This window comes from Leucoraja erinacea, chromosome 9, assembly GCF_028641065.1.
Source record: "Leucoraja erinacea ecotype New England chromosome 9, Leri_hhj_1, whole genome shotgun sequence".
In the NCBI taxonomy this organism is placed as follows: Eukaryota; Metazoa; Chordata; class Chondrichthyes; order Rajiformes; family Rajidae; genus Leucoraja; species Leucoraja erinaceus.
In genome coordinates this window covers 199,882-227,198 of record NC_073385.1, presented here as the reverse complement: position 1 = coordinate 227,198, position 27,317 = coordinate 199,882, and the positions used below count along the sequence as shown (strand labels likewise).

General features: G+C 41.2%; 1 protein-coding gene across 3 annotated transcripts in view; it reads left to right on the top strand.

The window, feature by feature from the left end:
• The window catches only part of ppp2r5eb (protein phosphatase 2, regulatory subunit B', epsilon isoform b), a 130,239-nt gene extending 106,154 nt beyond the window's left edge, over positions 1–24,085 (top strand). For all 3 annotated transcript variants that reach the window (XM_055640050.1, XM_055640049.1, XM_055640052.1), the window contains 4 exons: positions 7,368–7,487; positions 16,124–16,251; positions 22,989–23,090; positions 23,922–24,085. In XM_055640050.1, coding sequence (XP_055496025.1) covers positions 7,368–7,487; positions 16,124–16,251; positions 22,989–23,090; positions 23,922–24,015 — 444 coding nt within the window. In that variant the 3' untranslated portion in view covers positions 24,016–24,085. The remainder of the gene's footprint in view (positions 1–7,367; positions 7,488–16,123; positions 16,252–22,988; positions 23,091–23,921) is intronic.
• The last annotated feature ends 3,232 nt before the right edge of the window (positions 24,086–27,317 follow it).

Sequence of the window (27,317 nt, the reverse complement as noted above, 5' to 3'; positions counted from 1 at the left end):
TGAAAATGAAAATATGGTTAGTTTGAAGTAAAAAAGGCACTGCCTACAAATGTTTTTTTGGGTGCTTTGGCTTGAAGTTAAAACGCACTACTGCAAATGGTGGTTTGGGTGCTTTGGCTTGAAGTTAAAAGGCACTACTGCAAATGGTGGTTTGGGTGCTTTAGGTAACTTCCTGTTTGCACTGTATATTGATTTAAGATAAAACACTACCACTTACGGCTGTGATTTTTGGCCATCTTACTCAGTCCCCCTCCGCTCAGCAGGTGCAGACGATTCTTCCCATCAATGAAAAATAAAAGTGTTATTAGTGTTTAAAAAATGTTGGGAATCTCTCTCCTGTCAATCACGCCATTAAGGCCACATCTTTTCCGGTGGGAGGGGGAGGGGTCATAAAACCCGGAAGTGTGGGTGTGGCTCAGTCTCTGCATGATGGGGGGAGGGAGAGGTCATGGCTCTGTCTGAGCTGTGAATCAACTGAACACACTGAATGTCTACTAAACTGAGTTTAGTGTTTTGTGTGGTTTTGCGGTGGTTTCACCCTGCATGAAATGGTATGAAACTGCATTTGAATATGGTGGCCTTGCACCTGCTTGAAATGGAATGAAACTGCACTTGAATTTGGTGGCCTTGCACCCTGCTTGAAATGGAATGAAAATGCACTTGAATTTGGTGGCCTTGCACCCTGCTTGAAGTGGTAGGAAATTGCACTTGAATTTGGTGGCCTTGCACCCTGCATGAAATGGTATGAAACTGCATTTGAATTTGGTGGCCTTGCACCCTGCTTGAAATGGAATGAAAATGCACTTGAATTTGGTGGCCTTGCACCCTGCTTGAAGTGGTAGGAAATTGCACTTGAATTTGGGGCTTGAAGTGATATGAAACTGCACTGAATTTGGTGGCCTTGCACCCTGCTTGAAGTGGTAGGAAATTGCACTTGAATTTGGTGGCCTTGCACCTTGCTCGAATTGGTAAGAAACTGCTTGAATTTGGTGGCCTTGCACCCTGCTTGAAATGGTAGGAAAATGGATTTGAATTTGGTGGCCTTGCACCCTGCTTGAAATGGAATTTCAAGGATTAGCCATGAGTCAACTGCCAGCCCACCAGCCGTGAGTGAGCTGCCAGCACATCAGGCTTGAGGGACTGAGCTGCCACCTCAAGAACCCATACCAGCACTCCAGAAAGCCCCCCCACTGGCCACCAATATTGGAATTGGTGGAGAGGTGGAATATTGCTTCGGGGGACCACTCCTCCCGTGTGAACATGGGACCCAACGGGTCCCACTTGGTCTAGTTGTCAATATGTATAATACTTACAGATGATTAAACAACCCTGATATTTTGAGTATTCTCCCACAAAAGAACAAAATGACCTATAAATCCACAGAAAAATTATCTATGAAGAACAGTTGAATTTATTTACGAGCTAAATACTTACATATATATATATATATATCTATATCTATATATATCTATATATATCTATATATATATATCTATATATATATATATATATATATCTATTATATATATCTATATATCTATTCTATGTTATTCTATGTTGTTATTTATTGGTGTTTACTATTGTCCCGTGTACTAAGCTACAGTGAAAAACTTTGCATCCAGGCATATTAAACCATACACGACAATCAAATCATAAGAGGTAGTGCAAAAAGAGAATGGTTACTGTGCAGAAAAGTGTTACTGCATCAGAGAAAGTGCAAGGGCTGCTTTGAAGTCGATATGCATAACTTTAGCTTATAAGAAACCCGTTCAATAGTTTGATAACAGTGGGGGAGAAGCTGTTCTTGAATATGGTGGTATGTGCTTTAAAGATCGTGCATCTTTTACCCTACAGGAAAGGTGAGAAGAGGGAATGACCGTTGGTTGATTATGTTGGCTGCTTTCTCAAGGCAGCATGGAGTGTAGATGGAATAAATGGGGGCAGGGGAGGGGGGAAAGAGAGGGTAGCAGAGGCTGGTTGCGTAGCATTTAATATGGTACAGTTTTTTTTTAAACATTAAAGATGTGTTCTGAGAATTTTCCCAGTATTCTGAATTTCAATAAAGGCAATATCATGCACAGGCCGTCCCCAGTTTATGTACATCCGTACACATGCACAAGTGTTTGGTAGACTGCAGGGGTGGATTGGTCATCTCCTGTGACAACTATTCTTGACATTAGCTGGAATTTTGTCGCTTCGAACGCAAGAAGATGCATTCTGGTTGGTCCATTGATTAGACTGCAGCAGTGTTATTTTTTAAATCATTAATATCATTTAAAACCTAATTTTCAGTATTTAAGGAATATTATTATTAGCTTGAGGCTTGGGATAAAGTTTTCAATATGTGGTTTATTTTGAAGAATGGCAAAATAAGATTTTAAATGCTTCACCAGCCGATCTATTGCTCTGAGCATCTTCTGCATGCGGGAACTTGATTCATGGCTGCTTTTCTGACTGGCAAGCTGTTTGGGTTAAGTTCTCGGAAATGGAACCTGGCTGTAATCCAGGGGAAGATTTGTAGTCCATTAACGATGCTGTTCCCTAACAGTAACTGTGTTGTCTCTGCGCATGCACTCTCTAGGAAAAAAATAACTATCACCAAGATTAATACTTATAGTTATAACATTTATCTTAATTACTGCTTTAGCAAAATAATTGCAGTGGGGATGAACTGCATCTTGGTGTAATTTCATGCAGGTGAATTAGTATTGACTACAATATAGACTTTAATGACTAAAGAATGTAGGATGCAATTTAATCGATAAATTGAGGATTAATTGGAAGGAAGTTACATATTTAAAGTGAGTAAATTAATATGCAGACTATCTAATTTCCAATGAAAATCTAATGGCTTGTTCATGACAGATTTTGGAATACTGTGACCAAATCTCATGTTTTGATGTTTATTTTATTTCCAATAATTTTTTGAAACATTTACTTTCTTCGTAAATTTAAAAGTTATTCTTCATAGAAACTTCACCTTAATATTAAAAAAAATATTTTCATACCATTTCATAGGCGCGACTCCAAATTAATTTTTCTAAAGCATACAGCTGTCCTGATGTCACAATTTCCATCTGTTTCCCCCTTTCCCCATTGCACGGTGAGATAATCTTATGTTCTGTGTGTCAGCTATGATTGACTATCGATCATCCCTGACACTGAACTAATCATATTCCAGGTTTCCAAGTCCGACTATGGGAATAGGCATTCCTGCATATTCGTGTCAGAGCAGCACCCCAAGACTTTGACAAAATAGTGATCCTCGTGAAGTAGTAAGATTACTTGACCCTTTTATTTTGCATCCCAAGCAGTAGCATTTTCTAAATTAGCCGTATCTGCTACTACTGAGTGAAAACATATTTAAACAAAGCATTTAGTGTTTAAGAAGGAACTGCAGATGCTGGAAAATCGAAGGTACACAAAAATGCTGGAGAAACTCAGTGGGTGCAGCAGCATCTATGGAGCAAAGGAAATAGGCAACGTTTCTGGCCGAAACCCTTCTTCAGACTGATGGGGGGGTGGGGGGCGCGGGGAGAAGAAAGGAAAAAGGAGGAGGAGGAGCCCGAGGGCTGAGGAGGAGAGATAGGAAGGGGAGGAGACAGCAAGGGAGATTTGGGAGAATTCAATGTTCATGCCCCCATTGCAGATTCCCCAAGCGGAATATGAGGTGCTGTTCCTCCAATTTCCGGTGTTGCTCGCTCTAGCCATGGAGGAGACCCAGGACAGAGAGGTCGGTTATGGAATGGGAGGGGGAGTTGAAGTGCTGAGCTACCGGCAGGTCAGGTTGGTTAATGCGGACCGAGCGGAGGTGTTCGGCGAAACGATCGCCAAGCCTCCGCTTGGTCTCACCGATGTTGATCAGCTGACATCTAGAGCAGCGGATGCAATAGATGAGGTTGGAGGAGATGCAGGTGAACCTCTGTCGCACCTGGAACGACTGCTTGGGTCCTTCAATGGAGTCGAGGGGGGAGGTAAAGGGACAAGTGTTGCATTTCTTGTGGTTGCAAGGGAAAGTGCCCGGGGAGGGGGTGGTACAGGAGGGAAGGGAAGAATTGACAAGGGAGTTATGGAGTGAGCGGTCTTTGCGGAAGGCAGACATGGGGGGAGATGGGAAGATGTGGCGAGTGGTGGGGTCACGTTGGTGGTGGCGAAACTGACGGAGAATTACTTGTTGTATGTGACGGCTGGTGGGGTGATAGGTGAGGACTAGGGGGACTCGGCCCTTGTTGCGAGTGGGGGGATGGGGAGAGAGCAGTGTTGCGGGGTATGGAAGAGACCCTGGTGCGACCCTCATCTAGGAGGGGAACCCCCGTTCCCTGAAGAATGAGGACATTTCAGTTGCCCTGGTGTGGGAACGCCTCATCCTGGGAGCAGACGCGGCGTAGACGGAGGAATTGGGAGTAGGGTATGGAGTCCTTACAGGAAGCAGGGTGGGAAGAAGTGTAGTCCAGATAGCCATGGGAGTCAGTAGGTTTATAGTGGATGTCGGTCAGAAGTCTATCACCTGCGATGGAGATAGTGAGGTCTAGGAATGGTAGGGAAGTGTCGGAAATGGTCCAGGTGTATTTGAGTGCCGGATGGAAGTTAGTGGTGAAGTGGATAAAGTCAGTCAGTTGTGTGTGGGTGCAGGAGGTGGCACCAAAGCAGTCGTCAATGTAATGGAGGTAGAGGTCGGGGATGGGGCCCTGGTACGTATCGTTCGACGTACCCGACAAAGAGGCAGGAGTAGCTGGGGCCCATGCGTGTGCCCATAGCTACACCTTGTATTTGGAGGAAATGGGAGGAGTCAAATGAGAAGTTATTGAGGGTAAGGACCAACTAGGCGGAGGAGAGTGTCAGTGGCCGGGTATAGGTTGCTCCTCTGGTCGAATAAGAACCAGAGAGCTTTGAGGCCATCGTGGTGGGGGATGGAGGTGTAGAGTGACTGGATGTCCATGGTGAAGATGAGAGGATGGGGGCCTAGAGAATGGAATGCGCGGAGACGACGGAGAGTGTCTAAGGTGTCTTGAACATAGGTAGGGTGGGATTTAACCAAGGGAGATAGGATGGAGTCGAGGTATGTGGAAATGAGTTCTGTGGGGCACGAACAGGCAGAGAAAAATGGGTCTACCGGGACAGTCAGGTTTGTGGATTTTGGGGAGAAGGTAAAATCGGGCCGTGCAGGGCTGGGGAGCGATGAGGTTGGAGGCTCGGTCGGGCAGGGCGTGGGAGTTGATGAAGTCGGTGATGGTGCAAGAGATAGTGGCCTGTTGCTCGTCAGTGGGGTCATGGTCCAGGGGTAAGTAGGAGGAGGTGTCCGAGAGTTGGCGCGTGGCCTCAGCTTTGTAGAGATCGACACGCCAGAGTACCACGGCACCTCCCTTGTCGGCGGGTTGTTGCATAGTGAGTCGATTACAGTACGTTCAGGGGGGGAGAGATTGGAGTGAGACGGGAGTGGAGAAGTTGAGGCGGTTGATTTCGCGATGGCAGTTTTGGATAAAAATGGTGAAGATGAGGGGGTGAGGGCCCAGAGAATGGAATGCGCGGAGACGATGGTGAAGATGAGGGGGTGAGGGCCTAGAGAATGGAATGAGCGGAGACGATGGTGAAGATGAGGGGGTGAGGGCCTAGTAAACTAAGCAAATCCTTAATGTGCTGGGATAGGTTTATATTCTGGAGTAGAGTCAATTGTGAGATTATACCTATAAAAACCCTGCCAAAAAGCTATTTTTTAAATATTGTTGATTCAATTATGTAATGAGCAGGGGAAATCCTTTAAAAACAACGTTCATAATTTGCAATAAAATATTATTGTTACTTCCAACTAAGAGGTGCATAAAACAGACCAAATAGAATATGTCATACATCCTGTGGAATTTTCAATTGGGTTGAATATATAACAAGTGGTTGATCTACTGCCATCTATATCAGGGCTCTACTAAAGGTTAAAGGCCTACCTGTTATTTCAAAGAACAAAATTAATTTAAAGATTGCTGGAAGGAATCACAAAGATATTGTGTCGAGGTGTGTTGAGACAGCAGGTACCCAATCCTTGTTTATTAACATTTTTCTAACAAGCTTTTTTATGGCAGGTTTTCAAATCAAACCATCATCATATTGAAAAGAAATGTTTCATAATGCTCAGCACATTATTGAATTTAACTCTACAGGCACAGCAGGAAGGGATGCTGCCTCAGCATCAGAAACCTGGGTTCAATCTTGACCTTGGGTACTGTCTGTGTGGAGTTTGCACATTGCCCCTGTGACTGTGTGTTTCCCCCGGGTACTCCGGTTTCCTCCTATATCCAAAAGATGTGGGTTTGTAGGTTAATTGGCTTCTGTACATTGCCCCTAGAGTATAGGGAGTGGATGCAAAAGTGAGGTAACATTGAACTAGTGAAAACAGGTGATTGATGTTCAGCGTGGACTTGGTGGGCTGTAGGTCCTATTTCCATGCTGTATATCTAAACTCAACTAAATGCTCGAAACGTGCTCCTCCTCATGAAATAGCAATTTTTATATTGATTTCACATTAAATATGGAAATGTTTTAAATGAGCAATAATGATACATTTTGTAGTATATTTTCATTGCTCTTTCAGTGCTGAAAATTATGATTAGTAAAGATTAAGGAGAGATTAGTAAATCATTAAAACATTCAAAGCAATGTTTTAATGATTCATATGCCAAATAGCAAAATAACCAAACTATTTTTTGCACATGTCAGAATGTATGCACTGCCCTAGAACATCTGCAAATGAAAGTATAATTTTGTTTTAGAGGGTAAAACGTGACCGGAATAAATTCAAAACCAGGAGGTAGCTTGGTGCACTGGGATCCATAATGACTTGCCTATTAAGAACATATAACTGCACCTCAGAAAATTATAGGTTTGTCCCCGGCCTGCGATTGTGCATTCAATCCAGTTCCCATTTCAAGAAAGTGTGTCCATAAGAATGGTACTTTCATTAACATGATGCTCCAAGAGCACATTAAGTTCTTGGAGCATCCATCATCAACCGTGCACCAACATCATTAACCTCTGGGAAGGGGGAGGGGGGGTGTTAAGCGAGAGATTGATGAGACCATTGTCAATCAATTTACCAATAGAAACCATCCTCTGATGAATTAAAGCAGGATAAGTTGTAAATTAAAACAGCATCATTCGCTCTTGTTATAACTTGTTATTGATAACTTCCAATAGTGGACCCTTTGAGGGGTGGTGTTTAGAGGAATTAATTTGCAAAAGATCTGGTGGCTATTGAAATTCAACACATTTAAGTGTGTAATGTTAGATAATTTGTATCCAAAAATTATACCAGAAAAATATGATGTTACTCAAAGTGCTGGAAATTAATTATTTTATACAACTTTTTTCTAAACCAGGTCATGTTTCTTGGAGAAATGGAAGAAATCCTAGATGTTATCGAGCCTGCACAGTTTGTAAAAATTCAGGATCCGCTCTTCAAGCAAATTTCCAGATGTGTTTCCAGTCCCCATTTCCAGGTTAGTTGGTTGAAGTACCTTCTATGTAAAGCATTATTGCTGGTTGTACATCAAACCTGGCGACGTGAATGTACACTGTTTTCTGTGAATGCACTAAGGAGCATGCAGTAAGTTAACAACAACAGATTAGTATGCAGTATGGACAGATTGGAATGCACAGTATTTTAGTTTAGTTTAGAGATACAGCACGGAATCGGGCACTTCAGCCCACCGACTCCACGCTGACCAACGATCCCCATACACTTGCACTATTCAACGCGCTAGGGATAATTTACAATCTTTAACCAAAGCCTGTAAACTTCTACGTATTTGGAATGTGGGAGGATACTGGAGCACCCGAAGAAAACCCATGCAGTCACAGGGAGAACGTACAAACTCCGTACAGACAGCACTTGTAGTCAGGATCGAACCGGGGTGCTTAAAGATAGTAACACAACTGCAGCACTTTTCATTATTTCCACATACAGTGCCCTCCATAATGTTTGGGACAAAGACCCATCATTTATTTATTTGCCTCTGTACTCCACAATTTGAGATTTGTAATAGAAAAATCATATGTGGTTAAAGTGCACATTGTCAGATTTTAATAAAGGCCATTTTTTATACATTTTGATTTCACCATGTAGAAATTACAGCAGTGTTTATACATAGTCCCCCCACCCCACCCCATTTCAGGACACCATAATGTTTGGGACACAGCGATGTCATGTAAATGAAAGTAGTCATGTTTAGTATTTTGTTGCATATCCTTTGCATGCAATGACTGCTTGAAGTCTGTGATTCATGGACATCACCAGTTGCTGGGTGTCTTCTCTGGTGATGCTCTGCCAGGCCTGTATTGCAGTCATCTTTAGCTTATGCTTGTTTTGGGGGCTAGTCCACATCAGTTTTCTCTTCAGCATATAAAAGGCATGCTCAATTGGGTTCAGATCGGGTGATTGACTTGGCCACTTAAGAATTGACCATTTTCTAGCTTTGAAAAACTCCTTTGTTGCTTAAGCACTATGTTTGGGATCATTGTCTTGCTGTAGAATGAACCATCGGCTAATGAGTTTTGAGGCATTTGTTTGAACTTGAGCAGATAGGATGTGTCTATACACTTCTGAATTCATTATGCTGCAACCATCAGCAGCTGTATCATCAATGAAGATAAGTGAGCCTGTACCTTCAGCAGCCATACATACACAGGCATAACACCACCACCGTGTTTCACAGATGAGGTGGTATGCTTTGGATCTTGGGCAGTTCTTTCACTTCTCCATCATAATTGCCCTTGCCATCATTCTGATATGAGTTAATCTTCGTTTCACTTGTCCACAAGACCTTTTTCCAGAACTGTGGTTGCTCTTTTAAGTACTTCTTGACAAACTGTAACCCGGCCATCCTATTTTTGCAGCGAACCAGTGGTTTGCGTCTTGCAGTGTAGCCTCTGTATTTCTGTTCATGAAGTCTTCTGCGGACAGTGGTCATTGACAAATCCACACCTGACTCCTGAAGATGTTTCTGATCTGTCGGACAGGTGTTTGGGGATTTTGCTTTATTATAGAGATAATTCTTCTCATCAGCTGTGGAGGTTTTCCTTGGCCTGCCAGTCCCTTTGTGATTAGGCAGAAGTTCTCTTCTTAATGCTGTTCCAAGTTGATTTTGATGTCTCTCAGTTTTATTTTTGTTTCTCAGTCTCATAATGGCTTTTTGACTTTCATTGGCACAACATTGGTCCTCATGTTGATAAACAGCAATAAAAGTTTCCAAAGGTGATGGAAAGACTGGAGGAAAGACTGAGAAGTGGGAAAGGGGTAGCAACACTTATAGGGGTGTATTATAGACTGCCAAATGGGGATCGAGAATTGGAAGAGCAAATATGTAAGGAGATAGCAGATATTAGTAGTAAGCACAAAGTAGTGATTGTGGGAGATTTCAACTTTCCACACATAGACTGGGAAACACATTCTGTAAATGGGCTGGATGGTTTGCAGTTTGTAAAATGTGTGCAGGATAGTTTTTGCAGCAATACATAGAGGTACCTACTAGAGGAGGGGCAGTATTGGACCTCCTGTTAGGAAATGAGACGGGACAGGTGGCGGAGGTATGCGTTGGGGAGCACTTCGGGTCCAGTGATCACAATACCATTAGTTTCAATATAATTATGGAGAGGGTCAGAACTGGACCTAGGGTTGAGATTTTTGATTGGAGAAAAGCTAACTTTGATGAGATGCGAAATGATTTAAAAGGAGTGAACTGGGACATTTTGTTTTATGGGAAGGATGTAGAAGAGAAATGGAGGACATTTAAAGGGGAAATTTTAAGAGTACAGAATCTTTATGTTCCTGTTCGGTTGAAAGGAAACAGTAAAAATTGGAAAGAGCCCCGGTTTTCAAGGGAAATTGGATATCTTGTTCGGAAAAAGAGGGAGATCTACAATAATTATAGGCAGCATGAATTAAATGAGGTGCTTGAGGAGTATAAGGAATGTAAAAAGAATCTTAAGAAAGAAATTAGAAAAGCTAAAAGAAGACATGAGGTTGCTTTGGCAAGTAAGGTGAAAGTAAATCAAAAGGGTTTCTACAGCTATATTAATGGCAAAAGGATAACGAGGGATAAAATTGGTCTATTGGAGAGACAGAGTGGACAGCTATCTGCAGAGCCAAAAGAGATGGGGGAGATATTGAACAATTTCTTTTCTTCGGTATTCACCAAGGAGAAGGATATTGAATTATGTGAGGTAAGGGAAACTAGTAGAGTAGCTATGGATACTATGAATTTCAAAGTAAAAGAAGTACTGACACTTTTGAAAAATATAAAAGTGGATAAGTCTCCAGGTCCGGACAGGATATTCCCTAGGACATTGAGGGAAGTTAGTGTAGAAATAGCCGGGGCTATGACAGAAATATTTCAAATGTCATTAGAAAAGGGAATAGTCCCCGACGATTGGCGTACTGCGCATGTTGTTCCATTGTTTAAAAAGGGTTCTAAGAGTAAACCTAGCAATTATAGGCCTTTTAGTTTGACTTCAGTGGTGGGCAAATTAATGGAAAAGATACTTAGAGATAATATATGTAAGCATCTGGATAAACAGGGTCTGATTAGGAACAGTCAGCATGCATTTGTGCCTGGAAGGTCATGTTTGACTAATCTTCTTGAATTTTTTGAAGAGGTTACTAGGGAAATTGACGAGGGTAAAGCAGTGGATGTTGTCTATATGGACTTTAGTAAGGCCTTTGACAAGGTTCCTCATGGAAGGTTGGTTAAGAAGGTTAAACTGTTGGGTATAAATGCAGGAGTAGCAAGATGGATTCAACAGTGGCTGAATGGGAGAAGCCAGAGGGTAATGGTGGATGGCTGTTTGTCGGGTTGGAGGCAGGTGATTAGTGGGGTACCTCAGGGATCTGTGTTGGGTCCTTTGTTGTTTGTCATGTACATCAATGATCTGGATGAAGGTGTGGTAAATAGGATTAGTAAATATGCAGATGATACCAAGATAGGGGGTGTTGTGGATAATGAAGAGGATTTCCAAAGTCTACAGAGTGATTTAGGCCATTTGGAAGAATGGGCTGAAAGATGGCAGATGGAGTTTAATGCTGATAAATGTGAGGTGCTACACCTTGGCAGGACAAATCAAAATAGGACGTACATGGTAAATGGTAGGGAATTGAAGAATACAGTTGAACAGAGGGATCTGGGTATAACCATGCATAGTTCCTTGAAGGTGGAATCTCATATAGATAGGGTGGTAAAGAAAGCTTTTGGTATGCTAGCCTTTATAAATCAGAGCATTGAGTATAGAAGCGGGGATGTAATGTTAAAATTGTACAAGGCATTGGTGAGACCAAATCTGGAGTATGGTGTACAATTTTGGTCGCCCAATTATAGGAAGGATGTCAACAAAATAGAGAGAGTACAGAGGCGATTTACTAGAATATTGCCTGGGTTTCAACAAATAAGTTACAGAGAAGGTTGAATAAGTTAGGTCTTTAATCTCTGGAGCACAGAAGGTTAAGGGGGGACTTGATAGAGGTCTTTAAAATGGTGAGAGGGATAGACAGAGTTGATGTGGATCAGCTTTTCCCTTTGAGAATAGGGAAGATTCAAACAAGAGGACATGACTTCAGAATTAAGGGACAGAAGTTTAGGGGTAACATGAGGGGGAACTTCTTTACTCAGAGAGTGGTAGCAGTGTGGAATGAGCTTCCAGTGGAAGTGGTGGAGGCAGGTTCGTTGGTATCATTTAAAAATAAATTGGATAGGCATATGGATGAGAAGGGAATGGAGGGTTATGGTCTGAGTGCAGGCAGGTGGGACTAAGGGAAAAAAGTTGTTCGGCACGGACTTGTATGGCCGAGATGGCCTGTGCTGTTTCCGTGCTGTAATGGTTATATGGTTATAGGGGCTTCGAGCTCTCTTATACCTGCATTAAGGAGGCATTTAAACACACCTGAGCAATTACAAACACAAACACCATGTGTCACAAACATTATGGTGCCCTGAAATGGGGGGACTATGTATAAACACAGCTGTAATTTCTACATGGTGAAACCAAAATGTTTTAAAATACCATTTAATAAGATCTGACAATGTGCAATTTAACCACATGTGAATTTTTTTTTTTCTATTACAAATCTCAAATTATGGAGTACAGAGGCAAATAAATATAGGACGGGTATTTGTCCCACACATTATAGAGGGCACTGTATATATTAAACATCACCCCTTAGAACATCAGAATAAAAATATAGTGTGGCTGCTGGTGCATTTAGCTTTGTTTGCTTGGTGATCAAACCTTTCAGAAAAACCATACAAATAGAATAAAATACATTGTCTTATGAGTCTCTAATCTTGAAGTACATCACCCCCCCTCTCTGAATTGACCTGGATTGTTCAGAAACTTGGTTAGCATTAGGGTTGTGCTAATTTTCACGTAAATATTCTATCATTATTTTGCACATGACTCATATTTACAAGTTTGTCTAGCCTCAAATATTTAAACTAACTACATGAAACGTAAGGAAACAAGCCCTTCGGCCAAACCCATCTGTGCCAACCAAGATGCCTCCTTCAGATTCAGATTCAATTTTAATTGTCATTGTCAGTGTACAGTACAGACAGTCCTCTAAGCTAGTCTCGTTTCCCCGCCTTTGGCCCATATCCCACTAAAGCTTTCCTACCCATGCACATGTTTTAAGGTGATTTAAGTGTTTTGAGATTGGTATTTAAGTGTTTTGAGATTTTGAGTGTTTTGCGAATGGTATGTTAGCTTTCATAGCAAAAGGATTTGAGTGTAGGAGCAGGGAGGTTCTACTGCAGTTGTACAGGGTCTTGGTGAGACCACACCTGGAGTATTGCATACAGTTTTGGTCTCCAAATCTGAGGAAGGACATTATTGCCATAGAGGGAGTGCAGAGAAGGTTCACCAGACTGATTCCTGGGATGTCAGGACTGTCTTATGAAGAAAGACTGGATAGACTTGGTTTATACGCTCTAGAATTTAGGAGATTGAGAGGGGATCTTATAGAAACTTACAAAATTCTTAAGGGGTTGGACAGGCTAGATGCAGGAAGATTGCTCCCGATGTTGGGGAAGTCCAGGACAAGGGGTCACAGCTTAAGGATAAGGGGGAAATCCTTTAAAACCGAGATGAGAAGAACTTTTTTCACACAGAGAGTAGTGAGTCTCTGGAACTCTCTGCCGCAGAGGGTAGTCGAGGCCAGTTCATTGGCTATATTTAAGAGGGAGTTAGATGTGGCCCTTGTGGCTAAGGGGATCAGAGGGTATGGAGAGAAGGCAGGTACGGGATACCGAATTGGATGATCAGCCATGATCATATTGAATGGCGGTGCAGGCTCGAAGGACCGAATGGCCTACTCCTGCACCCAATTTCTATGTTTCTATGAGATATCTACAAACTGTTAAAATGTTGCTGCTTTACTCTGACCTGAATGTTACCACTGTCAGCTATTTAAGATTTGGTTAATGACAATTGGAAAATGCAAATTTGTGGTTTCTGATCTGCAGCGAAATGGAGGATCTATGAAAAAAGTGTAGATATTGGCAAGAACATTTTCAAAAGGGCAGCTATTATTACAATTATGCACATTGGCTTAACGTCACATTTTTATTTATATGCTGCAGTGGAGTAGAGATTGAGAGGAGATTTGATAGAGATGTGTGAAATTTGGACTGGTTTTGTCGTGGATAGAAGCAGTTCCCATTAGACTGAGTTTAAGGACAAGAGGGGGCAGAATTAAAGTAATTGGCAAAAAGTTTACGTGTGAAACGAGGAAATATGTAGTATGTAGTTATGATTAGAAATGCACTGCCTGAAATTGCAATGGAAGCAAATTGAATTATGGATTTCAAAATGGAATCGAAGTGTTTAACTTAAATTTTTTTATTTTTTTTTAAATGGGGAAATCCGATTGACAGGACTACTACACAGTCAGCAGATTTGATGGCCAAATGGCAGCCTCCTGTGCTGTTGCAATTCAATGAACCTTGATCATCCATAACCATTTTCATCACCTTTTCAAGTTCTCATGCTTGTTTTCAAATTACTTTATGAATTTACTCTTTCTTATCTTTGTAATATGCTTGGAATGCTCTGCTTTTCTATATCTACCCTTTTTGGTTATCCCTAATTTTAATTATTCTACAATAGGCAGTCATGCCTTCAGTGGACAAGGTCTAAAGCAATGGAATTCACCCCCATCTCTAAATCTAGTGATATGGGGCTAATGCAAGAAAGTGATACTGAGGTAGAAGATCGCCTGTGATCTTATTGAATGTTGGAACAGATACAAGGAACCAAATGGCTTGCTCCTGCTTCTATTCTTACATATACCGCTTCATCTTTCTACCTCATTCTTTCTCTAAAGTTTTGTTTTTCCAGCATACTGTGGTTCATGTGTCCTGGGAAGTTCTTTTGTGACTTGGTGCCTAATCTTGGCAAATGTCAAAACATCCAGGGTGTTTTGAGTCGGTAAAGGTGCTGAATATATAACAGTTTTTGTTGTTGGATAATGGAAGAGCTGAAGGAGTATGATGCTGAGCATATTTCTCTTCTTTGGTACAGATCTCTGGATTTCAATGGTTCAATGGTTCTTTATTGTCATGTGTACCGAGGTACAGTGAAATTTGATTTGCCATACAGTCATACAAAAGCAAGCAAGAGACATAACTACATAAAGATTAAACATAAACTTAAACAGCCACCACAGTGGCGTGTGAGTATCCCCAGGGCACACAGCATAGGATGGAGACCCACAGCCATCAGTCAATGTCCGAGCTACACACACACTCTCCTTCACCGTGATGTGGCCAGAGTTGTACCGACCACTGTCACTCTCTCTGCAGTCTCTGTCCGCCTGAACAGTCAGAAAGCCGTCCACACTTGCTCCAGCTCCAGACTCCAGGATCGATGTCCCCGCAAACACCGAGATCACTGCACTCACAGCACTCCCCCCAAGTCCTCACCGGTGCAGGCAGCACGTCCATCTTGTTTTTTCGGTGACCTCACATTCCCCACTGTGATGGAAGGCAAATAACATTTACCTTCTTTCCTCCTTTTCTCCCGCGGTCGGGGCAATCGAAACATCCGCAGTCGTGTCGATTGAAGCTCCTGCAGTCGGTGATCAAATCCCCCGCATCGGGGTGATCGAGGCTCCCACGATCGGGCCGGTCGAAGCTCTTGTGGTTGGAGCTCCCGAAGCCAATCACGAACAAAGGTCGCCAGCTTCACGATATTAAGGCCGCAGTGCAGACGGAGATACAACATGGAAAAAGTTACATCTCCGTCGAGGGAAGCAATAAAAAGTTTCCTTCAACTCTTCCCCCACTCTCACCCCCACATAATACAAAATCTAAAGATACACTAAAACTTACAATTAAAAACAGACTGAAAACAACAAAAGAAGAAAGGGACGAGACAGGCTGCTGGCGAGGCTGCCATGTACAGCTCCACCCGGTGGCCAGCTGTGGTATCCTGACAGGTAAATCATAGAACCAGGCATGTTGTGAAACCTGTCAGGGTCTGGAAATGAATGATGCCCAAGTTCGCTTACTGGTAGCCTGATTAAATATGCCCTCATGCTAATTCTCAGTTAAAGAATGGATTAAATAACCCATTTTGCCATTTCACCAATTATGATTCTCAGTTGTTGACTTAGTGCTATTAAATGTAAATAGTAAGCTGACCGATAATTGAACTTAAATATGATGATTGCCCAACAATTACATTTGCTGTAAAGTTAATTCAGTGCTTCAGTTCACTATTAATAGATCATTGATTTATCACTGATTTGTCAAATTATGATAGAGATACATAAATGAGACTGACAGAAATTGGTGAGAGTAGTTTAGTATTAATCTCCTGGGATATTTGATAATATTCCAATAAGCAATCTACTTGATGAAGTTGACTGTATGCAGACGATTAACAATCTTTCCTCTGTTTGTTACCTTGCCACAAAATTGAATGATCTGACGTATCATTTGGCCGTCGTAAATTGACAAATCAGTGATCTATCTGGAATTGAAATATATTTTCTATATGCTGCCCAATATTCGTACTGCTATCAACCCATGTGTTTTAAAAAAAATTTCATTTACTTAAATTTAAGATTATTTACTTTCTTCCCCTTAAGGTGGCCGAGAGGGCACTCTATTACTGGAACAATGAATACATAATGAGTTTGATAGAAGAAAATTCAGCTGCAATCCTCCCCATCATGTTTCCCAGCCTCTATAGAATCTCCAAAGAACACTGGAACCCGTATGTATTTTTGCATATAAAGCAAATATATTTTTGTTGCCGTTTCTTGTTTCATTGTCTTATATTTGAATTCACCTTTCTGTCTTCTTGCTTTGGCAGAACTTAATAGTGTGTAGCCTCTGATCGTCTCATGACTTTTCTGAAAATTTGACCAATAAATATCCCTCAGTCCAAATAGTAAAAAGAATTACTCGGTCATTATGGAATCATTGCAAACATCTTCAACCTCTCATTACTGAGGTCTGAGGTTAACACCTGCTTTAAAAGGGCATCAATAATGCCGGGGTCCAAGAAGAGTGAGATAACATGCCTCAATGACTGATTTATGTGGTGATTAAACGCTTTGAGAAATTGGTTATGGCAAATATCAACTCTTGTCTTGGCAAGAACCTGGATACGCTACAAATTTGCCTTCAGTTCAGTTTATTGTCACATGTACCGAGGTACAGTGAAAAACATTTGTTGCGTGTGAACCAGTCAGCAGAAAGACAAAACATGATTACAATCGAGCCAGTTATAGTACAGAGACATTATAAGGGAATAACATTTAGTGCAAGGTAAAGCCAGCAAAGTCCGATCAAGGATAGTCCGAGGGTCACCAATGAGGTAGATAGTGGTTCAGCACTGCTCTCTGGTTGTGGTGGGATGATTCAGTTGCCTGATAACAGCTGGGGAAATAGAAGGGAGATGGGCACAAAACTGGAGTAATTCAGCGACACAGGCAGCATCTCTAGAGGGAAGGAATGGGTGACGATTCGCATCGAGACCCTTACCAGCATCTGCAGTTCCTTCATACTCAATGGAAGGGAGGTTGGTTTGTGTGATGGTCTGATGGTTTCCACTCTGCACTGGACCACTTGGACAATAAAAACATACATCAGACTGTTCGTAGACTACAGCTTGATGTCCAATACCATCATCCTCTTCAAACCTGTCACCGAGCATAGGGAACTAGGTCTCTACACATCCTTTGGAACTGAATCCAAGAAAGAGGCATGTAAATTGGCCAGAGGAAGCAGTAAACCAGAGGACTGGGAGAAATTTAGAACTCAACAGAGGGGGGACCAAGGGGTTAATTAAGAGGGGAAAAAAGAGCATGAAAGAAAGCTAGTGGAGAATATAAAAACTGACTAAAAGTTTCTTTAGATATGTAAAAAGGAAAAGATTAGTGAAGACAAATGTAGTTTCCTTACAATCGGAGAGAAGTGAATTTATAATGGGGAAACAAGGAAATGGCAGAACAGTTACACGAGTACTTTGGTTCTGTCTTCATTAAGGAAGACACAAACAATCTCCCAGAAATACTAGGGGACCGAGGATCTGGAGGGAGGGAGGAACTGAAGGGAATCCACATTAGTCAGGAAATGGTGTTAGGTAAACTGTTGGAACTGAAGGCAGATAAATCCCCAGGGCCTGATGGTCTGCATCCCAGAGTACTCAAGGAGGTGGCCCTAGAAATCGTGGATGCATTGGTGATCATTTTCCCATGTTCCCTCGACTCTGGATCAGTTCCTGTGGACTGGAGGGTTGCCAATGTAACTCCACTTTTTAAGAAAGGAGGGAGAGAGAAAACAGGGAATTATAGACCAGTTAGCCTTACATCGATAATGGGGGAAAATGCTTGAGTCGATTATTAAAGATGTAATAACAGCGCAGTTGGAAAGCAGTGACAGGATTAGTCAAAGTCAGCATGGATTTATGAAGGGGAAATCATGCTTGACTGATCTTATAGAATTTGTTGAGGATGTATCAAGTAGAATGGACAAGGGAGAGCCAGTGGATGTGGTGTATCTGAACTTTCAAAAAGCCTTAGAGAAGGTCCCACACAGGAGATTAGTGTGCAAAATTAGAGCATATGGTATTTAGGGTAGGATATTGACATGGATAAAGAACTGCAGATGCTGGTAAAATCGAAGGTAGACACAAAATGCTTGAGTCATCAGGTGAGGCAGCATCTATGGAGAGAAGGAATTGGCGACGTTTCGGGTCGAGACCCTTCAAACTGATGTCAGGGGAGGGGGCGGGACAAAGATAGAATGTAGGCGGAGACAGTAAGACTAGTGGGAGAACTGGGAAGGGGAAGGAGAGAGAAAGCAAGGGCTGTCTGAAATTAGGAAGTCAATGTTTATACCGCTGGGGTGTAAACTACCCAAGCGAAATATGAGATGCTGTTCCTCGATTTACGCTGGGCCTAACTCTGACAATGGAGGAGGCCCAGGACAAAAAGGTCAGAATGGGAGGGGGAAGTGAAGTGCTGGGCCATCGGGAGATCAGATAGGTTAAGACTGAACGGAGCAGTTCAGCAGAACGATCGCTGAGCCTGCGCTTGGTATTGCCGATGTGGAGAAGTGGGTACCTGGAACAGCGGATACAGTAGGTGAGGTTGGAGGAGGTGCAAGTGAACCGCTGCCTAAATCTGTCCTTTTACTAATCCTGCCCCTTTACCTTCCCCCTCGATGCAACACTTGTCCCTTTACCTCCCCCCTCGACCATCCAAGGACCTAAACAGTCTTTCCAGGTGAGGCCGAGGAATTAACGGGTCCTTTTCAGAATGGCAGGCAGTGAACGTTGGGGTGCCGCAAGGCTCGGTGCTGGGACCCTAGTTATTTACAATATATTAACGATTTAGATGAGGAAGTTAAATATAACATCTCCAAGTTTGTTGATGGCACAAAGCTGGGTGGCAGTGCAAGCTGTGATGAGGATGCTATGAGGCTGCACGGTGACTTGGATAGATAGGTTGTGTGAATGGGCAGATACATGGCAGATGTAGTATAATGTGGATAAATGTGAGGTTATCCACTTTGGTGGCAAGAACAAGAAGGCAGATTATTATCTGAATGGTGTCAGATTAGGAGAATGGGAGGTGCAACGACACCTGGGTGTGCTTGTACATCAGTCACTGAAAGAAAGCATGCAGGTACAAAAGGCGGTGAAGAAAGCCAAAGACATGTTGGGCTCAAGTGCGAGAGGATTTGAGTTTAGGAGTAAGGAGGTCCTACTGCAGTTCTACAGGGCCCTGGTGAGACAGCACTTGAAGTATTGTGTGCAATTTTGGTCTCCTAATTTGAGGAAGGACATTATTGCTGTTGGGGGAGTGCAGCGTAGGTTCACCAGGTTAATTCCCGGGATGGAGGGACTGACGTGATGAAAGAATGGGTCGACTGGGCTTGTATTCGCTGGATTTAGAAGGATGAAAGGCTATCTTATAGAAACATATAAAATTCTTAAAGGATTGGACAGGCTGTATGCAGGAAAAATGTTCCTGATGTTGGGGGTGTCCAGAACCAGGGGTCGCAGTTTAAGAATAAGGGGTAGGCCATTTAGGACAGATGAGGAAATTTTTTTTCACCCAAATAGTTGTGAATCTGTGGAATTCTCTGCCACAGAAGGCAGTGGAGGCCAATTCACTGGATTATATCAGGGGAGAGTTTGATTTAGCTCTTAGGGCTACAGGAATCAAGGGATATGGGGAAAAAGTTGGAACGGGGTACTGATTTTAGCTGATCAGCCATGATCATGTTGAATGGTGGTGCTGGCTCGAAGGGTTGAATGGCCTAGTCCTGCACCTATTTTTCTATGTTGTCTATGTTTCTAACTGGATCCTTGACTTCCTCGTCAACAGAACACAATTGATAGAAATTGGCAACACTTCCTCCTTGATAATCATCAGCACAAGGGCATTTCATGATTGTGCTCAGCCCCGTGCTTCTTGCTTAACACCCATGACTGTGTAGCCAGATACAGTTTCATCTTTAAATTTGCTGACAATACCACCATTGTTGGCCGAATTACAGATAATTATGAGTCACAGCATAGGAGGGAGATAGATCATCTGATTGAATGATGCCAGAATAACAACCTTGTTCTCAACGTCGGTAAAACCAAGGAACTGATTGCCTGTAGAAGAGAAAAGCTGGGGATCCAGATACCTGTTGTCATCGGTTGGTGGTGTAGGGAGAGACAACTTCAACATTCTGGGTTCACATATCTCTGAAGATCTGTCCTGGACACAGCACATTGGTGCATCATGAAGAAAGCCCATTAATGCCTCTTCTCCCTTAGAAGATTGAGGAGATTCAGCAAGTCAAAAAATACTGTCTTGAACTTCTACAGAACTTCTTGAACGTCACAGCCTGGTTTGGCAGCTCAAAGGCCCAGGAATGAAGGAGATTACAGAAAATGGTAAAGACTGCCCGGTCCATCATGGATACTGAGCTCCCCGCCATTGAAGGGATCTATAGGCAACATTGTCTTAAAGGCAGCCCGCATCACCAAGGACCCACACCACCCTGGTCATGCTTTTTCACTCCTGCCATCGGGAAGAAGGTATAGAGTCTGAAAACTGTACCACGTTCAAGTTCAGGAACAGCTTCTTCCCAACAACCATCCGGTTATCGAACACCGCAAACTCCAAATAAACTATGACTTGTTTGCTGTAGGGACTTAGAAACACATTTTGTTTTTACACTTTTTAAAATTCATTGAAATTCAACACAATTTACTTGTTTTTGGTATATTAGCTGTAGACTACTGTTTACAAACCTTTTGTGTTGCAGGTAAGAATTTAATAGTTCTATTTTGGAACATTACTGCTATTGGAACTTGCTGTGTTCATCTTCGGCTGTTGCATTTCCTACATTGTAATAGTGACTGCAATGAAGAATAATTTAATTGCTTTAAAATACTTTGGACACTGAGGTTATGAAATGCAAAACCATTTGTTTTGTTATTTAAATTATTTTAGATGTCTAAAGTCTTGATTTATCCTATTAAGTTTATAGTTAATCAATTAATCCAGAGAGTGGTAACTTCTCTTTTCCATTCTGGAGGTTCACTTGTGGAAGGTGTAGCTATGCGACTAGAAAATTATACAGGCAGTAAGCACTAAATTAGCTGGGAAATGTGCTTTGATACTGGTTATGTGGTTTGTATATTGTCATAATGCACACAAATTTCTACAATTGGAAATCAAATAATATAGTATTAGCAAAACTGGCTGCAGAAGCAGTTATGGGCCAGGGGTACAGGTTTAGTGAACAATGCAGAGCAATGATAAAAGTCAAAGTCAATTTTATTGGTCACATGCACCCGAAGGTGTAGTGAATGAATTTGCAGCAGCGATACACTTAAAAACAACACACAATAGAATTTAACACAAACATCCACCACAGCATTGTTCACGGTGGTGGAAGGCAACAAAGTTCAGTCAGTCCTCCTCCTTTATTCATCCGTGGTCGGGGCCATAAACCCTCCGTAGTCAACACTGCAGATTGCCCGATGTACAGGCCCTCTCGTCAGGACGATCAAACCTCCGACGTCGGGACGGTCAAACACACTCCGCGTGTCAAACACACTCCACTTGAAGTGCCCGAATCGGCACTTTCCTCCTGGAGACCGCGGCTTCAGGATGTTATAGGCCGCAGGAGATCCCAGACTCCGGATGACAAGTCCACGCCACACCCGTGGCTAGAAGCTCCGCAGTCTACAGCCCCATGATGCCAAAGTCGCCAGGCCAGCGATCGGAACACTCCTCTGGCGACCCGCGGCAAGGGTTTGCGCGCTCCGCGATGGAAAAGTCCACGCTGCACCCGCTGCTGAAGCTCTGAGCCCGACCAGGAAAGGCCGCTCCAGTCCATGCTGTTAGACAGCGAGGGAGGCGACATGGAAAAAGTTGCCTCTCCTTTGAGGAGGCGACCAAAAGCGGTTCCCCCTTTCCCCCCCCCCCCCCCCCCCCCCCCCCACACGACACTCCAAGAGACACCTAAGCTAACATTTAGACACCCCAAACCCCCCCCCCCAAGTCGAAATAACGAACACGCTGCTGGCAGGACAGCTGACTCACAGCGCCCCCACCGACCAAGATCAGTTCAATCTTTGAATGGAATGATGTGTGTCATTTGCATGCTGTTCTCGTAAATGTCGCTGTCATATCTGCCTCAATCACCATCCCTGGCAGGCCATTCCAGGCACTCACCATCATCTGGGTGAAAACATGTGCCCCTCCTTTACACCAAGGTTATACTTGCCTCAGTGAACATTTACTTCAATGATATGAGAGTGAGCTAAATGCAAAATAACTGCATTTTAAAATAGTTTTGGGTTGTTGGCCTGTTCCTCTCCACAAATCCTGACAAACCACTTAATCTTGAGTTTAGAACATCTTGATTTTATCTCCTAATAGTTTTTTAGGAGTACTCGTTTGAAGGAGCCTTGGGCCAGTAAGTGGTGATCTCAGTAGTGGATTTTCCATTTAGGAAACACATTTCTTCATTGGTAGGATTGTGAATGATTTGGGTTCTCAATTCCAGAAGTCTCTCAATGTGTTGAGATAAGAGTATGTTGAAAATGTCGCAATAAATATTTTGATACAAATAAAATTTGGGATATAGGGATGATGAAAAGGTGTCAATGGAAAATCCCCCAAGATCTTGCTGACAGCTGCAAGCAGCACTGCAGGACCATTCCTGCTACAAGCCTTGTGTCCCCAGATGTATTTTATATTTAGGTTTGATTGCGCTGTAAAAGTATTTGCAAACAACTTGTCGGCACCGACTTGTAGGGCCGAGATGGCCTGCTTCCGTGCTGTAATTGTTATGTGGTTATAACTTGTCAAATTATTTTTCTGGTAATAGACTGTAGGACTGTGTTATTCTTTCAATCCTGATCCTTGAGTTTTCAACTACTTGATTCATAAGCACTTTGCCAATTGATCCACATTATTCTGCATTCTCCAGGGCAATTGTAGCTTTAGTCTACAATGTACTGAAGGCTTTTATGGAAATGAACGGTCCCTTGTTTGATGAGCTGACAGCAACTTACAAAGCAGATCGGCAAAAGTAAGATTACTTTTTTCTTAATTACTTTAATTGAAGCACTCTGAGGTGTAGTTGTGGATTCGCTCAAGTTGAAGTGGGATTTGCTCAAAACCATCACAGATTTCTGATGAGTGAATTAATGGGTTTGATGGGGGTGGAAACAGAAGCTGGAGAACTAAGCACAATATTCTAGTTGTGATAAAAATAATGGATGTTATAAAGCAACCTCGTTGTGACTAGACTATGTTCCTCCCCAACCACCAACTATGCTTAATCCAATCATTAAGAATATTGTCATATGTATACCCTTTTATGCATAAAAATATTGGTCGAGAAGATTTGATGTCCTTTTTTTCTTACTTGAGATTCTACTGTTGTAACCTAAAGGGTTCAAGGGATGGAGCTGTCTATTGCATGCCTCTCCTGACTGGCATTCATATCACTCTGCAGTCAAGCACAAATGCTTCTTGCTGTGTAAGACAAAACTGCCAACTTCCATAGTCTGAAGAAGGGTTCTGACTCCAAATGTCACCTATCTGTAATGTCACGTATTCATGTTCTCCAGAGATGCTACTGACCCGCTATATTTCTTTGCACTTTGTCTTTTTCTGTAAACCAGCATTTGCTATTCCTTGTTTCTACATTCTAAATGTCCATACAGTGTTGACTGCCAGAATCAAATGAGTAGTAACATGTTGGTAGGTGTAGCAATTGTGTTTAGAGAATTGTGTGTTGGTATTCAAAGATGTTAATTCAGATTTTTTATTTTTTTTTACTACAGTACATTATGAAAATACCAATTTGCAATGAGATTATGATCTAAATTTTATCCTAAATTAAAATATTTTTCAGAGAAAAGAAAAAGGAAAAGGAACGGGAAGAACTTTGGAAAAAATTGGGGGCTCTTGAAATAAAGAAAGGTGTGAAAAAAGGGATTTCAACTTAAAGAAGCATGGTACTAATATTCCATGGTGTATATTTATGTAGTGAGAGATGGATCAATGGTTTTCTGTACAGATTTCACATCTGTTTCATTATGAATGACTGTTCTGTAACAGTACTGTATATAACTTTTCTCCTGTTTAAATAGTATGGCAAAATGAGGGGCACCAGTACAAAACCTGTACCACAGATGGATGTCTGAGAGTTATTCTGTAAACGTAGTCATTGTTTTAACTTTTTTTAAAGAAAAAAAAACATCCTTTTGCATTGGCACAGATACTCCAGGAAGATTGCTATTTCAAAATCCCCAGATGTCTGGCTAACCTCTGGTGGCAGACCGCAAGAAAATATTTTTTTTAGACTGAAGATTGTGTTCGGCTTATCTCTGTGACTTTGCTGCATTTTAATTTATAGTTACAGGGAAGTTTTTCTTACAAGTTTGTGGAAGTTTTCTTTTTAATTTGTTGGTTTTAAACCTTGTGGTGTTAAAATACCTCTACACGCAGCATACTAGCTGTGTAAAGGTTAATGTTCATGTGCATTAAGATGCTGTTCATTTTTTAAAACTAGAAGTGTATTAAAATACACTTCCTACAGATACAGTATACTGTACATTGAAGTATCTGCTAAAGATATATAATTGTTTTGGTTGGATGCAGAACTGAATAAGCAAGATGTCAACAGTAACCAACCAAATTTTAAGATGGCTATATCTTGTTCATTGGAATATAAGCTACATATCCTTTTACCTGCTGTATTTCACATTTACACCAAACATCAGTAATTCATTCAACTAGCTTTCTGTATGAAAGTGTGCATACTTCCCTAATTCATGATTAGTGCATATTCTACTGCGCTATTCATGGTACGTATGAAATTCCATGCTTCAGTGTTGCGTGGCACAACACTGATTTCTTTGGGTTTGTGTGTCTAACCACTTTAAGTGGAGTCATTAATACCAGATGCATCTTAACCTTTTTTCAATCTAATGAAGCAGTAAGGAATTGAGCCATAATTTCTTATGGCATAATGAGCACTGTGTTGATCCAGTTGGAATGTTACACTACCAGTGTTATATTGCTCCATGTGTCACACCAATCTGATAAAACTACTTTTTAAATCCCACCAGGTGTGGGAAAGTGTACGGTATAAAACTTTGTTTTAAAAAATAACTTTTTTTGTAGTTTTTATTTTTAAATCTTACTGCAGTTCTGACATACACATCATTTTGCACTGTTCTCAACCTACCAAGGAAACTCACCTCAGACTTTCAAAACAACAAGAAGATAAGCATTAAGTTTCACAGGGTTTCCTTCAGTCTTGCTCTTTTCGCTGCCCCTGTGAAATCAGATACCTGTGTTAATATGATTTATTTCATCTTTGGAAAAAGAGCAAAGTGGGCCAAACGTGATACTGCCTCATCAAGCAATATATGCTGTTGAATAATCACTCGTTGTTTCAAAACTTGATGCAAAATACTTGCACTCAATTGGCACTGGTTACTGTACAATAGATATACTTCAGAGCTGCACTTTTAACGGTGCAAAGGTAACCAGAAAATTGATGTGGGTGTGTTAGTTATGGATATTTACTTTTTTGTTTGTGATGCTCTGAAGCGAAATAAAAAGATCTTGAGCAGAAATAAAGAGATTTCAGGGATACATGGGGCATGAAAGAAATTATTCAACTTTATAAGGAAGTTGAGATATAAATCTAGACTGAAGTGGGCTTCACAGTGCTTTTGATGAGTAATAAATGGTGAATGTGATGATGAACTCTAGTCTGTTATAGTCAGTAGCCTCATGTGTTTAAGCAATCAAAGTGTTGTTGAGTGCACTTTGGTTGTATGTGGTTTGATACCAGCATAAAACAGTTACTGTATTTCCTGACAGGTTACTGTATTTCATGACAGGTTACTGTGTGAATGCCCTTGGGTCCATATTTGGATCAATACTGTAAATAGGCTGTAATCAGAAGCTCATGTATGACTGCAGAGTTTTAAAATACAGATCTTATCAATGATTTTCTTGTGTTACCTTCTTTATCAAATATAAAAAAGACAATGTTACACATTTAGGATTCTTTGTAAGGAAAATTTAATTGCTTTTTTTCTTATCCATTTCTGGCAGTAGTATTAAAATCCTGCTGTGTGTAAGTTATGTATAGTGTTGCATAATTGTACAGTAAAGAGTCAAACACATTCTGTAAATTATGTTCCTAAAACTGAGGTTAACCTTCCTGCTTTGTCAAAACTACTGATTCAAAAAGTATTTTAAACAAAGTGGCATTGGATTAAATATAAGATATTAATACAAGAATCATTTATGTTAAACTGCTCTCTCATTTAGGATCACCTGAAGCATCACACTGATGTGAGAAGCTTTTTTTCTGTGTACCACTCAATGACAGACGTGGGTTAGATTATTTTGAAGTCTAATATTGGAACACCAATTGGTTTATGTATCTATGTTAGTGTGTCTCGTACTTCTGTTCCTTATCAGAGAATTGGGATTGAAACTAATGCAAAAAAGCCACCACCTGTGTAGAAAACTGAACAAAGTATGGTTCACCTCAGCTTTACTTTTTCAAATAAATGCTAAAGAACTTCTCCTCAAAGAAGTCTAAATTACATGAAGCACAGTTCAATGAGCAATAATTTTGTGAAGTTACACTTCTGAAGCAATTGTATGGAACTATGTGCACATTGTATAAATAATTTGATATTTATCAAAAACGTACTTATCTGAAGTAACGTTGCAAAATTTAAAAGAGTCAAATTCAAAATTTACGTGACTCGATTTATTTTTCCGTTTCATGACCATTTTTTACATACAATTCACCTTTATTGCTTCAAGCACTTTGTACCTGTTTGTTATGAAAAGTTGATGTGGAATATTTGAAATAAGTTGTTCAATGCTGGGCTTCAGGACGATGGTTCACATTTAAAACATCTGAAGTTACCCCTGTAGTTTTAAACTCCCTGTATTAATACAATCTATCGCCAGAAATTATTTTATAAACTGTCTATAAAGATAAAATATGCAACAATTGTGCTCAGAGCGTCCTTGGGTAATTCACACAGAGCTTAATCTTTTTATCTCAAAACTGAAAAAATTATATTGGAAGTGAAATTTAAAATTAACGTTTTGGCTTCTATGCTTGATAATCGATTTTTTCACATGTTTAATAATAAAATGCCACAATATGTAATGAAATTTTCCTTATACAACACAGCTTCTAATAAAGAAAAGTATTCCTTAAATGGTTTCTGGCAGAGAATCCTGCATCCTACTACAGGGGTATTAA